This window comes from Podarcis erhardii, assembly GCF_964252035.2.
Source record: "Podarcis erhardii genome assembly, chromosome: 8".
NCBI lineage: Eukaryota > Metazoa > Chordata > Lepidosauria > Squamata > Lacertidae > Podarcis > Podarcis erhardii.
The window spans coordinates 61309596-61325853 of NC_138499.1; the positions used below are offsets into that span (position 1 = coordinate 61309596).

Sequence of the window (16258 nt, forward strand, 5' to 3'; positions counted from 1 at the left end):
ATTTAGAAGCATTACTGCCTCTGACTATGGAGGCAGTGCATAGCCATCATGGCTAGTAGCCACTGGTAGCCCCACCATCCATGTTTTTGTCTATTCCTCTTTTAAAGCCATCCAAGTTGGTAGCCATCGCTGCCTCCTGTGAGAGCAAGTTCCATAAACTGTGTATGTCCAATGTATGCATATCCATGATTCAGGACGGACTATGGTCCCAGGAATAAACATTTCTCCATTTTGGTTTTTTGCCTTAAGACCTTTCACATATACCCCCTTAACACTCTTTTCACCATTTGGGTGCAAAGCAGCACATTTTTACCACATGCTCTACACTGGGCATAACAGAAGCACTTGATACATACACTGCATACTCACACAACACATATTTGCTTCCTGGGTGGAAAATCTAGTTTCCGGTCTGCACGGATATGCAGTACAAAATATAGGTGTGTATCAGTGCCTAGCTCTGCTAATGATTAGTGGCAAACTTGCTTCTCCGCAGTTCAGAGCAAAGGATGAAGCCTAATAAGAATAATCCCTTTGGAATGTTGTACCTCACACCCATCACCAAAATGCTACATTCCTGAGATTAAGATAGCAGATTCAAAACAAGCAGGGCGGGTGGATCACATATACTTTCACTTGTACTGAAATACAGACCTTTTCCTTTGGCTGCCACAGCTTAATTTTTGCTCAGGTTCCACTGTATCTCTGTAGAAACAGTGTTTTACAAAGGACAGCGTACAGTCTTTTTAAGTTGCATGCTTACTTTTGGCATCTGGTTACTATCCTGCACTAAACACAAGTACGGTAATAATTTGACCTGCAAAACGGTGGTTAAGACCACTGCTTAAGACAGAGCTTTCCAAACTGTTCATGTTTGTGACACGCTTTTTAGACATGCATCATTTTGCGACACAGTAATTCGGTTTTGCATCATTTCGCAACACAGTACAGTGGTACCTCGGGTTAAGTACTTAATTCGTTCCGGAGGTCCGTTCTTAACCTGAAACTGTTCTTAACCTGAAGCATCACTTTAGCTAATGGGGCCTCCTGCTGCCGCTGCGCCGCCGGAGCCCGATTTCTATTCTTATCCTGAAGCAAAGTTCTTAGCCTGAAGCACTATTTCTGGGTTAGCAGAGTGTGTAGCCTGAAGCGTATGTAACCTGAAGCATATGTAACCCGAGGTACCACTGTAATTCAGTTTTACTAGCAAACCGGAGGTTAAACTAATCCCTTTCCAGCCCTGGGAGGAGCATGAGGAACATTCGCACGACACACCTGCACACAGCAACCAACACACTAACTTGTCACGACACACAGTTTGGAAAGCTCTGGCTTAAGGCATCCACAGATAAAATAACCTCGCTGCAACATATCCAGCATAAGCAGAGTGCATTGTATTGCTTCAGGCAGAGATGACCCCAAACACTTTGGTGCTAGAGGCAGACAATCCACATGGTTCCTCCCCAAAAGTAACACAATCCTGCAGCTAGAGTGCCTGCAGAGGGTCAAGATTCAGAGCGTTTCCACTTACCTATGCCATACTGTCCTACTTTTTCCGATCGAAAACCAGGACACGCATCTTCAGGGAAGTGCTCCCAGGCAAGTCACATGACTCACACAGCACTCTCGCCCCCCCCCCCCAAAGCATTTCTTTTACAGGGCGCAATCTTCTGCAGTGTCAAAAAACACATGTTTTGGGGAGCTGCATGAGATTGCAGTCCAGAAAAAACACAAAAAACAAGAGCATGGCATGAGAACATGTGATATTGTGGCACCCAAAATGGCTGCCATGATCTCAAGCAGAAAAACCAGGATGTTCCATTTTTTCCGGGTCTCTTGGCAGGTGTGCTATGCCCACTGGAGTCCTGGTCAGGCAAGCCAAGCATGAGTAGGCCAGACCAGGCCCTCCTGCACCATATACACTGGTCTGAAGCAGGGGAGGGTTTCACAAGCCACAGCCCCATTGTCTCAACTGTACCACTGGGCAGTGTGGGAGGGGCGCACTGAGAAAATTTCTAACTTCTTTAACACATACTGCTGTGTTATGTGCTTGTATTTGGTCACGAAAAAAGAGATAGATAACTTGATTTGTTTGGGGGTGTTGTTTTTCTTCAGATATAAGCCAATTCCTTTAAATGTCATTTATGCAATCACCACCACCCCTTGCATTTCAAAGTCCAGGAAGGAATCGCAACCCACAATGCCAAAATCTTACTTGTGAGTAATTTCTTGGCAGTCAGTACTAGTTACATGTCAGCGTTTTCCATCTGAAAGCTTCTGTTAAGACACAGGGGCGCTTCAAAACATAACATTTTTCCCACATAGAAAAAGAATTTCTAGTAGGAAGATGTATGAAATATATATATAGCCCCGATCGTTTTTCACTGTATGAACACACTGAGTGGGTATGTGCAGATGCTTTGAGAAGATGAATGCATGACCCCACTATGCTGTCATGTGCAGATCTACCAAGAGGCATGTGGACATGACTAGTGCTATAATGTGGATTATAAATTAGTACCTGTGCAAGCAGTGTTGGAAGCAAGTACTAAAAGAACTACAGGATCAGCAATCACACTAAAGAGGTAAAGGTAAAGGACCCCTGGACGGTTAAGTCCAGTCAAAGGCAACTATGGGGTTGTGGCGCTCATCTCACTTTCAGGCTGAGGGAGCCAGCGTTTGTCCACAGACAGCTTTCCGGGTCGTGTGGCTAGCATGACTAAACTGCTTCTGGCACAACGGAACACCCTGACAGAAACCAGAGCGCACGGAAACACCATTTACCTTTCCGCCACAGCGCTATCTGTTTATCTACTTGCACTGGCGTGCTTTTGAACTGCTAGGTTGGCAGTAGCTGGGGCAGAGCAACAGGAGCTCACCCCATTGCACAGATTCAAACCACCGACCTTCTGATTGGCAAGCAAGCCCAAGAGGCTCAGTAGTTTAGACCGCAGTGCCACCTGCATCCCAATCACACTAACATGGGGCTAATGGCAACAGGTGATTTTACAGCACTGGTGCAGATATGGCTGGACATGAGGGCCAAAGTCCCGCAATCCACATAGCTCAGCCCCTCCCTAAAAGCGACCACCCTGAAAGGGGCAGATTAGCAGTAGCAAACTGACACCCAGCCCACTTTATTTACTGCCTTAATATCCTGCCTTTTTTCTCTAAGTAGTTTAAGATGGCACACATTAATCCCCTCAATAACCCTGTGAAATAGGTGAGGATGAGAGGTAGTGACTCGCCCATATTATATAAATAACAACAACAACACAAGGATTTGAGTCTCTTCACGTCTGTGGCCATGGTGGGTTGTGGATTCTGTCTTATAAAACATAACAAAGGTGTCTTCCTTTTATAATTCAGTATACAAATTAAATATATTTAAGCATTTCTCCTGATCTGCTTAATCTATTCCAGTCATAAACATAAGGTGGACTCGTAGAGTTTTATCATTCTAGTTCTATAATTCTAGGAAAGTTGCTTGTAATTTGCAAAACTAGATTTGTTTTAATAAACAGACAACTAATTGTTGCTGGGCCGGGGGGGGGGGGGGGGAGGGGTTTGGGGAACTACTCAAACAGGTTTGACAAAGAAGCCTGCCAAACAAGAACAAGATCAAACACATTATTACCTGCTAAAAGGATGCCTGAACAACTTTTTGAGATGTGACTGTTGCATTTGAGGGAACTTTGTAGCTGCTGTGAACTGGTTTAAGCAAATTGCATTGTGTTTTGCCTGGTGTCCATTAATGCTGCAAAGGTGTTATTCCAAATGAATGGAAAATACTACTGCTCAGTTATTTTAAGAAAAGTTATGTTATGAGAGAGCCAGGAAGACTTGAGTTCAAATCGTCACTCTGCCATGAAGCTCACTGAGCATAGACCAGACATTGCTGTCTCTCAGCCTCACCTACCTTACAGGGTTGCTCTGGAAATAAAAATAAAGGGGAGGCAGTGTAAAAGCTGTCCTGAGCTCCTGGAAGGAGGAATATAAATGTAGTCAAACAAATAAAAGAAAAATGTTCGGGGGGGGGTGATGAATGGAAACTGTGGTTCCCATTATTAAGAGCCAGCAAGGACCTCTGCTTTCCTTACTAGTTTTTATATCATTTTATTTATTTATATTTTCTCTTTGTAAACCACTTTGAAGTGTTTGACAAAAGTGTATTAACTTTATGCAGTAAAATAAATATTTATAATATGGCTTGCAGGACAAGGTCCAGCCTTTTCTTTTTTAAGATGGCTGAGGGAAGGCATGGTAATCTTATAAAATTGTGATTGGTGCAGTGAAATTTTCATACAGTCATAATACTAGAACTTAAAATCAATCAAGTGTAATTTACTATAAAAAAGGATTCTGAACAGAAAAGCAAATGTATTTCTTTGCACAATGCATAATTAAGTCACAGAACACAGAGAAAATGCAGACCCTTTTGCTTTAGGAGGCTTTTGCTCTAGAAGGCTTAATTTGGTCAGAATCGAGTATACGCTTCCACAGCTATGTAATGGTCAGAATCGAGTATACGCTTCCACAGCTATGTAATACATTACTTCTAGTAAATGAGCAACCATAGCCACTAGAGGGCCATGAAAATTTGTGTCCCTGGCTTTTTAGACTCGTCTACCCATGTGCTATCTGAAACCAAAGGGGCTCATTGGTTGCCAGATGTGAATTTTTTTTCAGCTCTCCTACCCTACTAATATGACAACACATACTGTACTTCCTGCAACCAGATGACTTTGGAGAGGAGAATAGCATCCAAGTGTGAATCATCTCTACTACAGTGGTACCTCGGGTTACATACACTTCAGGTTACATACGCTTCAGGTTACAGACTCCGCTAACCCAGAAATAGTACCTTGGGTTAAGAACTTTGCTTCAGGATAAGAACAGAAATCGTGCTCCGGAGGCGCAGCAGCAGCAGGAGGCCCCATTAGCTAAAGTGGAGTTTCAGGTTAAGAACAGTTTCAGGTTAAGAACAGACCTCCAGAACGAATTAAGTACTTAACCCAAGGTACCACTGTAACCGAATTATTTAGTCCTCACACAAACATACATTATTCTAGATACCTTTTAAGGATTTTGTGCTGATCTTGTGAAACTCCATGCAACTCCTTTAACCTTTGCACTCTTGCTGGTAGGTATAATAGTAGGTTTCTTTTTCTCTCCCCCCCCCCCCACAAATTCTTCAAGTATTACTGGCAATCTGCCAGGAGTATTCCCTTTGAACACATCTGTTGCACTGCTGAGATTTACATGCTCCAGGTGGTGCACTTTGATTGGCACCTGTGTTACAAAGCAATTCCTAACCATCACTACTCAAAACATAAGTTCTACTGAGTTTGATGGGGCTTACTCTCAGGTAAACAAGATTAGGGCTGCATCCTTAAATCACACCACTCTATCCATGAATGTGGTTGAGGACAGTATAAGGAAATCAAACAAAGCCTGAAGAAAGAACCATGATATGCACTCAGGATTACAACCCCAGATAAAAAGGAAATGTGTTATGGTCTCTGTACCTGCTTTCTATTTTTCTCGTGTTTCTGATTATGAGATTATAAGATTAGTGAGCAAATTGGACTTATACACATCCTTCCTGCAGGTTTGGGCATGAGTGGAAGGAGAGCAAGCTTCTCCCTGTGTATGAAAGTAATGGGGCTGGAGCAGGAGCAGTTCATTTCTGTTTACCCTCCTGTGGGACCCGCAGAGGGGTGAGGACGTCTCTTTCTCTCTCTTTATAGGGAGACAGCTCATTAACTAATGCATGATAAATAATTTGTGCACAGCAGGTTCATTAATTTAACATGGAACCATCAGCAGAATGTAATTACAGGGTCCCAAGGTCCTAGCGATGCGCTTGCAATTGCAGCCACCCATCCATTAGGCAAGGTAGGCCTCTGTCTATAGCAGAAACTCCACACGAAAGAGAAAACCATCCCAACGACTTGTTTTGAGAGCTAGCGACAGGCTGCAGTGTTAGCTAGGATGAGTCCCACTCCCATGCCATGCAAGGTAAAGTCATCTCTGGCCTGTCAATGCCCCCTGGTACGAACAGAAGCAGAAACGAATTTAACACCAATCAAGCCATGAACATATGGGTGGGGTAGGGCGAGGTGTGAAATGCACTGGAAAAACCTCACTCTACTCAAAGGTGGTAGGTAATATGAACACACCCTGTGATACGAAGGAAACTTGGAACCCACAGCAACCAGGAGATGGCATAGAAGTCCTGGATTAGCTTGACTGAACTAGAATATCTAACAGCAGGTTTCTGTTCTCCCTAAATGTATTTGCTTATAGCACTGGTTCTCAGGAGAGGGTGGCAAGTGTGCGGGAAGATTCAAGGACAATAAAGAAACATTTAAACGTTTAAGTGTAGCATAGCATAGCATTTTTCTTTTCTTTTATTTGCAGAATATGGATAGATAACTTTTCAAAATGAGAGCAAGAGCATCAAGTGATTCTGCAAGGACGCACCGCTCATTGACTTTGTATGCTTGTTTATAATTATATTTAGGTAATGATACATGTTCTTATGTAGCTGCATTGTTTTACACTTTCTGGATGTCACATGACCATATAATAAAGTAGTTGTGTTCTGTGTTATAAATCAAGCACTGCTGGGAGTTTCTTATATTTGTTTTACAATGTATTTCTTCTCAGTAAAAAAAACTGGTGTTGCATGAGCACATTTTTATACTGAAAGTGTGGATCAGAGAAACAATTTGAGAACCACTGGGTTAATGAATAACAAGATCTATCCAGCTCTGGGTTAGAGAGGAAATGTTTGCTATATTTCAGTACAAGCAGTGAATTGTATCTTCAATGAATTCTTTACTAAATTGGTATGGGTTTTTTTTTTTTGCAAAAGGATTCATTACAATTCTATAATTGCTTACTGTGCCATAAGTCCCATTGAGTTCAGTCGGCCTTGGTTCTACTGTGCATAGGATTACAGTCTTTTAAGTAGTTGCAGTGCTTTTTTCTGGGGGGACGCATACCCCTAAACATTTTGTGAATCTAAGTTTGGCCTCATTGAGGGGCAGTATTTCAATATGAGTAGGAAAATGAGAGTACCCCTAAATATTTTGTTTTAGAAAAAAGCACTGAGTAGTTGTAAACAAGCCCAAGCATTAAGATGTCACTGTTGCTGTATTATACTGTATTATAATACAAATAATCCCTCTAGTGTTCAGAGTCTATTAGTTCATAGCACAGACTTAACCAATATATTCTATAAGACCAACAAAGCAGGTATAACTAAACCTAAATCATGGAATCTACTAAATCTAAATCTACTCAGAATAGTTTGCCTATATTCAAGTAACAATAAATTAACAGATTGTTTTTGTTTTGGGGAATGGAAATGTGTTTTAGGGATGATCCATGAGATTAAAAAATCCATTGCCATAGGCTTTTGTAGTTGTGGATATATTTGCCACACAACCATGGCAGTTATCTATGGTATATTGCCAACTGCCAGGTGTGTGTGTAGTCATTCAAACATACCTGACAGGATTTATGAAAAGTGTTCTAACTGCCATCCAAACTGTTTGCACCAATAAAGGGCAAGGATGTTCCATGGACAAATGGTAGCAAATGATTTGTCCTGCTGAATTATGGGATTCCCTTCCCTTTCTGCATATTGATTCCATGTGGAGCCAAACAGCCCAGAAGAGCAGTGGGGAAAACTCCATTCACTAGAAGGGGATGCAAAAGTACCAAAGTCTGCCAATTAGAAGAGAAATTGAGACATGCATGATCAGTTGACTGCTTTCCGTATTGTATTGCACTGCCATTTGCATTCTTAAAACTGTTTTACAAGACCAAAATCTCTTTTTAATACACTGACAATGGTATTCGCTTGTTTGGGTTATCAGTGCAGGGACTGGGAAAAGGTGCTAAGCAAGCAAAATTAGCCATTATACAATAATAAATATATTCACAACAGCAATGGGCCAGCCAACAATCTTAAATTTTGTTTATTATGCTATTCTAGATACAGATTTAACCTTCTTTGCTTAATGTTTACTTTTCCATTCCTTGAAATGAGAACTGCAGTAAGTGGTCTCAAAGCTTGCTACTTTCACAGTTGCGTCTTTGTGTAACACTGTACCCTTTTGAAAATATGCCAGGCCGTTTCTGTAGAACTTGCTATTTAAATGTACATTTTCCTTCGCCTTCTGAAGTCGCTGGGTGAAATAGAGTTATTTCCTAGATTAGCAAAATCAGAGATTATATAAAGCTGTTCATTTCTAAACGGACACTAAAATATTTCTGTTTTGAAGACCCAAGTATTATATTGCTTCTGTATTTCTTATGTAAAGCTCTGTTTGCGGAATTTGCTTTATTGCAGTATATTTTGGAATAAATGAATAAAATAAACATAAAATTGCTGAAAACCAGAGTAAGAGCATCGTTTTAGTATCCAGTATGATTAATGTGTTGCAGAAAGTAGAAGCAAGGGCTTTTAGAGTAAGACCAAATCAATTTGGCTTTTATTCACATTATGATTCTTTAAGATACACAAGTAATGTACATCTAGATTTTGCTTTTCTGGCAAATATCTAAAAGGAGAATCCGCAAACATCCTCTGCCATGGAATGATGGGCAAGGTCCAGATTCAGAAACACATGACTTCTGTTTCCTGGATCATATCTTCCAGAGTGGAACTCCCAGGGGACAGAACATTTGGTGATATAATAGGGACTGGGACTTCCAGAGCTCAACTTTCTGTGGTGTCATCAATCAAACTCAAAGGAGCAATCCTGAAGGTATTTGGCAGGAGGTATACTACCTATATATATTACTTGTGGGGTTACACTGTAAATCCTTTTGCAAATATGCTAGACCTTTGCTTGCAGACCCTGGACTCAGCTACTTTAGTCAAAAAAGCAGCGACTTGAATACATTATAAACATGCAACACCAGATGGTGCCAGAGAGCACAGAACCTTTCTAGAGTGTTTTTGCATAGGGTTTTTTTCTTTTCTTATAATGATTTAATTTCTGACGTATTTAAAGCATTTTTCCCTGTATGTAGACCGCTGCGCCCTGCCCCCAACTCAGGTCATGCATGCCCCAGCAATCTCTCAACACTAAATTTCTCTTCAAGTCTTGGAGTAATGTGTTGAGTTAACCTGTGAGAGGGGCTAGCACACTTCATGCCACCCACATGCCATTGTCTTTGCATTCGCCCTCTAACTCACAGATCTTGTGAAGCTGGGAGCTTTCTGTACCTGCTACCCAATCATTTTAAACCCTGAAAACCCCCAAATCTCAAATGAGCACATGAGGCTCCCCACTCCCTCCACAAGTTTGAAAGTAGCAGAAAAACAACAGGGGATGATGCTAGTGCACTCAACTCCCATCCACCCCTCCTAGCATGTTAGCACACTATCGTGTCACCAGAAAAGGACTAGCAAGTGTGATGGAAGTTTAACTCAGGCTATAAATTTACTATACACACTTAAGCGCCAGTTACATTAATGGGGCTGACTTCTGAGTGAACATGTATAGGTTTACGCTGTAATACAGATGTAATTTTTGTGGACCTTCAAATGAGGATTAAAAGTTGCAATAATAATAATAACACAAGGCCCTTTTTGCTGAAGGAAAATGCCAGGCCCTTTTGGCATATGATCTGCACAGATAAGATCCTAGTTAACGCAGGCTACATGCCTTTAAAACTGAAATGACATGGATGGAATTAACATGGGTTTTTAATAAGGTCAGAAAAAGCTGCCATGCCACAAAAATCTGATCTGTTTGCTTAATTCCAGTAGACTCAAGGAGTGTCAGGAATTCCAAGAGGAAAATATGTTGTGGTTTCACTAATGTGGGCCACCTCAAAACAAGGAAATATGGGGATCCATGAGTTTCCAGTATTCCTTATTTTATGTCAGGCTGGTTAAATTCACATGTACAGACTCTGGGCTTCATACAGCATGCCTACTACAACTTGAATCTGGCCAGGTGTTTTGTATATTTGCAACTCCATCTTACAGCTGGTATGCTAGGCCTAGGAGTTGACATTTTGTGAGAATATCACTTCAGCATACACTGTCATTGAAAATAATGGATGTTCCTTCAATACCAGCCACATCCATAGGTCTCCTCAGTTGTTCACTGAGTGTTTTGCATCCACCAAGCTGACTAGGAGATTTACTTCCTAATCCCTTTATTTCAAGACAACAGAGTTGCCATCCTTTTAATTGGCTCTACTGCAGTACTTTTACCTATAGTGCAATATGCAAGGACTTCACTGGGGAATCTATTTCCCTTGTTTATATCCATGAAGAGGGGGGGAATCACCTATTAAATTTCTTCTGGTCAAGCTGCTGGTAAAGGCACAGCTTACTTCCTCCAAGAAGATTGGTTCAAATGTTGCCCTTCCCAGTGAAGCTGCTGGGAAAAACCCTTCTGCTGCACATGGTAAGAGCATCACAGTCACATTGTGAAGTTCTAGCTGGCATGTTATTTCAGGGTTCTTCCTTATGCAAAGTGTCCCTTTATCTCCTGTTATTCAAGCCTATGATCTAAGTCCATGACCCAACTTACAGCATTCCCATTTGGATTTCAGGGTTAAACTCCCAAGTGGAAAGAGTTCCGTCTGCTTTCCTCCAGGAGATACTGGGTTTACTATCTTCTGTGGGGAACACAGCTATTTATTTGGATGTGTGTATTTAGTCAGCTGAATTGTTGAGATCATGTCCTGAAATGGTGGTTATATTTATGCTTTTCAGTAGCTGCAAAGCATATTCTTTCATACTCTCATACTCTTTCATTAGTCAATGGGAAGAAGATATTTAGGCTGGGCTTCTCTCCTCAATTTTGCTGCAATTATAGGTCAAAGGAGGCCCAGTTTTCTTGTTGTTCAGCAATTAATCGTCTTACATCTGCACAGTAACAAACTCTGCATTTCATTACTGTTTAGCAAACCCCTAAACTATATAATCATCCTTCAAATAGGAGAGCATTTATCCTTGCTTATTTTAATGTGCTGCATTCTGCACTGTTAAGTGAGCAAGATTTCAGTTCTTGACAGATTGTATTTGTGGAGCTGGAGCAGAACCTGTTGACCATGTTATGCTGTACTGTGGCCTGTGTAGTGAGAGAGGTTAATTCTCCCTCTACTCCGAACTTCCCTGGGAATATGTCCTAATTTTGTATCATTCTGTTTAAGGGATGTTTCCTTCAGTGTTACTGAGAGGGTTGGAAAAACAATTTCTGACTTCAGTGCAGATTAGGAAAAGCTTTCTATTGGCTTCAGAGAGAGAGAGAGAGAGAGAGAGAGAAATGTGTGCTTGTATTTGTCTGTTTTTAATTGTTTTAATGAGCTATATGTTTTCTTTCCATACCAAATTTTATTTGCCTGTGACCACAATAAACAATTCATTCATTCACATTTGTGTTGTGCTGACCAAGCATGTGAACCAAAGTATATGTGATCTCCTTCCTGACACAACACCACCATGTGGACGTTCATATGATTGTGTTGACTTGTCTGGTAAACCCAGTACAAATAAAGAATAAATTAGGAAAATTAGAGAATAGTCATTAACCTGACCAAAATTTTACCACAGTGGACTTTAAATATCCTCTTGATAGCAAAAAGAAAAATATTCTCACTTTGTTTCTTTTAGATGGAAAAGGATTTGATACCTTCCATAGTTAGCCTGGATAGTTAAATATTTGGCAAGTTATAGGAGCCTTGAAAAATAAATAAAGCAGAATAAGGACAAAAGTAGAGGTTCAGTGAGATTAGAGAAAACCTTGCCCTATGAACTGCAGGGAACAATGCCTGTGTTTGCCACAGATCCTGTATTTCCTGAAGAAATTAGCATCTTATCAACCACACAACAAGAATATTGTTAATGGCAGTGGAAAACTGGATTTTTGTTAATGACTGTTAAAATGTATCGTGGGACTGTTAAACATATCATGCGATTCAATTACTTCCTTTTAAAAATAACAGGAAATAGCCTCAATTTTGCACATAAAAATAAAGAATATAAAAATACCCAGTTGAATAATAGCAAAGGGAACATAAATGAAGCTTGGAATGAAAGCCGTGAACAGAATAGAAGCCAAAAAGCAGGAACCCAAATGAATACAGTGAGTGGGGATGCTATTTTAGCATAGGAAGCCTAGAGAACAACCTACCAGATATACCAGAAGATCTGCCTATCAATAAAAATACAGCAAAGTCCAATTATTTGAACAGAACTTTACTGGAGAACCCATGGAGCCAAGTAATGTTTCATGAACTGCCTTCTGGAGCCAGCCATCATGTCGACATGGAGTCATTGCAATGCAATACCCCCAATACCCAACTCATACATTTGCCCCAGAAGGATATCACCATCAAGCTGCTGGGAGATCAAGAAGAATCAACAGTCATACTCTCCATTTCTAGAATGGACAAAGAGAAGGGAAGCAGAGTCCCGCCAGTGTACCTGCTAAGCAACCAGCAACCTTTTGGTTGCTCCTCTCCTTAAACTGTCTCCATTTCACCTGGTCTTTAAACCTTTGTAACCAATGAATAGTGCACAAAATTGCTTTTTTCCTTCTCCCTCCCCATCAGTTTTCCTTTTGTATTGTCGTCTAGATTTTGAACCTGAAGGCAGGGACTGCCATATTACTTATCTCTGTAAACTGCTCTGAGTGCATTTTTCACTGAAGAGGTGCAAAAATGCTTCAAATAAATAAGAAATAAATCTAGTTTAATCCTTACAACAATCCTGTAATATTAGGATGAGAAAGAGTGGCTTGCCTAAGACAAGTTCTTGGCAGAGCAAGATTTGAGTGTGGAATTCCTGATCTCATTCTGCTAGCCACAATGAAACCAACATTCTTGTCTCAACAGTTCTGATTAAAATGAAAACTTCTCCACAATTCTGAAAATGTGTGACCCAAGAACTACATAACAAAAATAAACAGCTAAACGGGAACATGTATTTTTGCATGCTACAACAAAATATAAATTTGGAAACTATTATCTTACATGCCATTACACTCCAGAGAAGTCATTTGTTTCCCCACTACAAACCTGATTTAAGACTAATGTACAGTATGAATTTACTTTGTCAGATGTTAGGGTATGATAATATTTTGCAAGGAGATGGCTTGGTCTGGAAAATGTTCCAAAATGTATTTAACTTGTGGAGAGCCGTGATGTCCTGATTAGGGCTGCATGAACAACTTTCTGGATCTCTTTAACTGAATGGCAAATTTTCACTAACTTCAACTGAACCACAAGTTTTTACTGTGTTTGCAGACTGGCAATGCTATGTTAATGGGTGTAGCTGCTTCAAGAAAACTGTGGTAAAAGAGCAACTGATTCTCTAGAAGGCATCATGCCCAACATGCAGAGTTGAACTAACACACACACACATCTCATCACCACAAGTATGAAAGCAATGCCTCACCATAATGGTATAAAGCTGGTTTGCAGAAGGAAACTTGCAGGCAGAAATGTTCAGGAGACAGAAGATTAAATCCACAGTATGAATGACAATATACAGTATAGGAAAAAGCCTAATATTTACCATTGTCCAGATGCATAGAGGGGAATCTCACCTTTCTCCTGTGCTTTGGCAGTTAATAGAGTTGCAAGCAGTCCAGGATTTCTTTTCACTGGTTACAGCTTGCTTCTTCTTTCAGAAATGCAGCCATTTCTTCCATGCAGCAGATAAAGAAACCAATGACAGCTTCAGGTAACGTCTCAAAAAATCTCTTTCTGCAACTACATAGTCCTTTTTAAACTCTTGTTTGCCTTCTATACTCCCTTTCACCCTAACTTATCACCCTTCTATATTTTCCAAAGGAGCTGCAGTTCAGAATCTGCATACCTCAGCAGTCTTAGGCAACCTATTACTGGGATTTCTTTGCCACATATATTTGGTTTGGGTAGTGAATAGTGCAATTGCTCCTCCAGCAACTGGCCTAGTCTGAAGAGGGGTTTTACAACTGTAACGGTCTGCTCGCTGCAATTGATACAGGCAGTTTGTGTCAGAAGGCACCACCTCCTCCTCCTCCTCCTCTTCCTACAAAAGGCAAATTCATTCTGCATTTCAGGAGTAGAGTGTTAGAAAGAGTCTGTCTCTTAAGGACTGCCACAGCTACTGTGTGTTGGGGTGTGGAATAAGGAAGCTCAACCTCAAAAGAAAGGAATCCTGTGTACTCACTGCATTTAATATATATCCAACAAATATTTAATATATGGGTACTCATAAGAACTGCACAGAAAAACAGAATGGACCTGTAAAACATAGTTATATCTGTTCTGAAATAAAAGAAACAAATCTGAAATATTCTTTGTCTGTAGTTTATAAATATAACCAGACTTACAGAGGAATATTATTGTAGTCAATTCACAGGTGATTTGATACAAATAAATGTTTACATATTTTTTACAGGCAACTTTCCCAGAATTAAGAGCATAAAGCTTGCAGGAACTTTAACATAAAAGAAGCCAGCCACTTTTTTGTTTAATTCATACACCATACAAATACATAATTAACTTCAAAATGCTATGAAAACTGATGCCATTGTATGAATCCAGCCTGGAAGAGAGGTTAGCATTTCCGATCCATCAAAGTCAATGAAATATATACCATTCTAACGTTTTTAGATGCAACAGCAATCCATTATTTGATACCCTGGCTCGTCAATGAACCATTAGAACAAAGCAGTTCTCAAAGCTTAGGCATAATGGAAAACTGTGGTTAATTCCAAAGCAAAGGCTTCCAGATCTTCCCCTTACATGTGGAAGGGACAAGGGGGGAGTGTGCGAACACAAAGATTGTTCAGGCTCATTCTTATGTTTTGTAGCTATGACTGAACTAGACTTGTGTCTTATTATGTGAGACCAGCAATGTAACAATATATTAAGTCTTTGTATCGTGATTTTAAACTTTTGTTTCATCACAATACTCCTCAGTCTTTGAAGATGTGATAACATAATTATTAGCTTAGTATTCCACAGTACCTAATCACTATCAACTGCCCTTGTTACTTTAGGCAGAGCTCCATTTACAGAGTTGCATGCTGGCATTCAAGAGAACAGCAGCCTCTATCTGGAATAGTTCAGTTTCAGATTTCAGATTAGTTTTTTACATACCCATCTTGATGTGTATTTTGCACTTTGGACTGGAAGGAGGAGCTGGAGGTCAGTGGAATTTTCGCTAGTGTGTGCTTGATCCGTCAATAGTTAGTAGTAATATTTATTTTTAATTACATTTCTATCAACTTAGTGGATGTCAACAGAAACAAAACACATTTATTCCAACAATGAGAAATGTATCTCTGTTGTTCTCTGTAAGACATAATTCACCATGAATGGAAATAATAACTGTTTCTAACAGCACAATCCTATTCAGAGGTGTGTAGTTCAGAGGGACTTAATCCTAGAAAGTAGGTATCAGACTACAGTGTGAATGGAGCCAAGTTTCATAGGTTTTATTATTTAAATAATAAATATTACAAAGAATTACTAACATGGTTTTTAACATGACCACTAGCCCACAGCACCTCTTACAGACTTCCTACAATTCTGCTGAGGATATCTCATGCATCTGTACATATTGTAGAATCTTCCATCTAATTTTACTTTCGAAGGCAGGGATATTGAAGACTGCATCATTTTGATACCTGTAAACAAAAGCACATGTGCCCAAGTAGATCAGACACACTCAGTGACATACATTGCACACAGGTGCATTGCCTTTCATTCACCCAATAACTTACCCATAAACTATATCTATTCTACCCTGTTTTCTCTCTTGTGCTCCCATCTCTCCTCGAGAGTCCATTTACAGTGGTACCTCGGGTTAAGTACTTAATTCATTCTGGAGGTCTGTTCTTAACCTGAAACTGTTTTTAACCTGAAGAACCACTTTAGCTAGTGGGGCCTCCTGCTGCTGCCGCGCTGCCAGAGCACAATTTCTGTTCTCATCCTGAAGCAAAGTTCTTAACCCGAGGTACTATTTCTTGGTTAGCGGAGTCTGTAACCTAAAGCATATGTAACCTGAGGTACCACTGTATTGTAGTCTTTTAATATTGAAACTGGAAATATGTTATTAATGTTATGAGTCACACTGGGGATTCTGGTAAAAAAGCAGTATACAAATCTAAAAAGAAATACAATACATAATTGATTCCAATCCTGAACGCGGCTGCAGTAGCACCATAGTATTTAATGTATTTTTAATATTTTGTTGGAAGCCAGCCAGATGGGCCGGGTATAA

The 16258-nt window shown here is 40.1% G+C and overlaps 1 protein-coding gene across 2 annotated transcripts in view; it reads right to left on the reverse strand.

Annotated features, from left to right (window-relative positions):
* The window catches only part of RNF144B (ring finger protein 144B), a 72018-nt gene that overhangs the window by 55057 nt on the left and 703 nt on the right, over positions 1-16258 (reverse strand). Inside the window, exons 2-3 of one of the 2 annotated variants that reach the window (XM_081873461.1) lie at positions 15543-15662; positions 13590-13687 (exon numbers count right to left, since the gene is read on the reverse strand). Coding sequence is in view for 1 of the 2 variants with exons in the window: in XM_081873459.1 (XP_081729585.1) it covers positions 13559-13574 (16 nt within the window). In the remaining variant the exon portion in view is untranslated. Of the gene's footprint in view, positions 1-13558; positions 13688-15542; positions 15663-16258 lie in introns of both variants that reach the window. The other variant, XM_081873459.1, reaches the window with a different exon arrangement.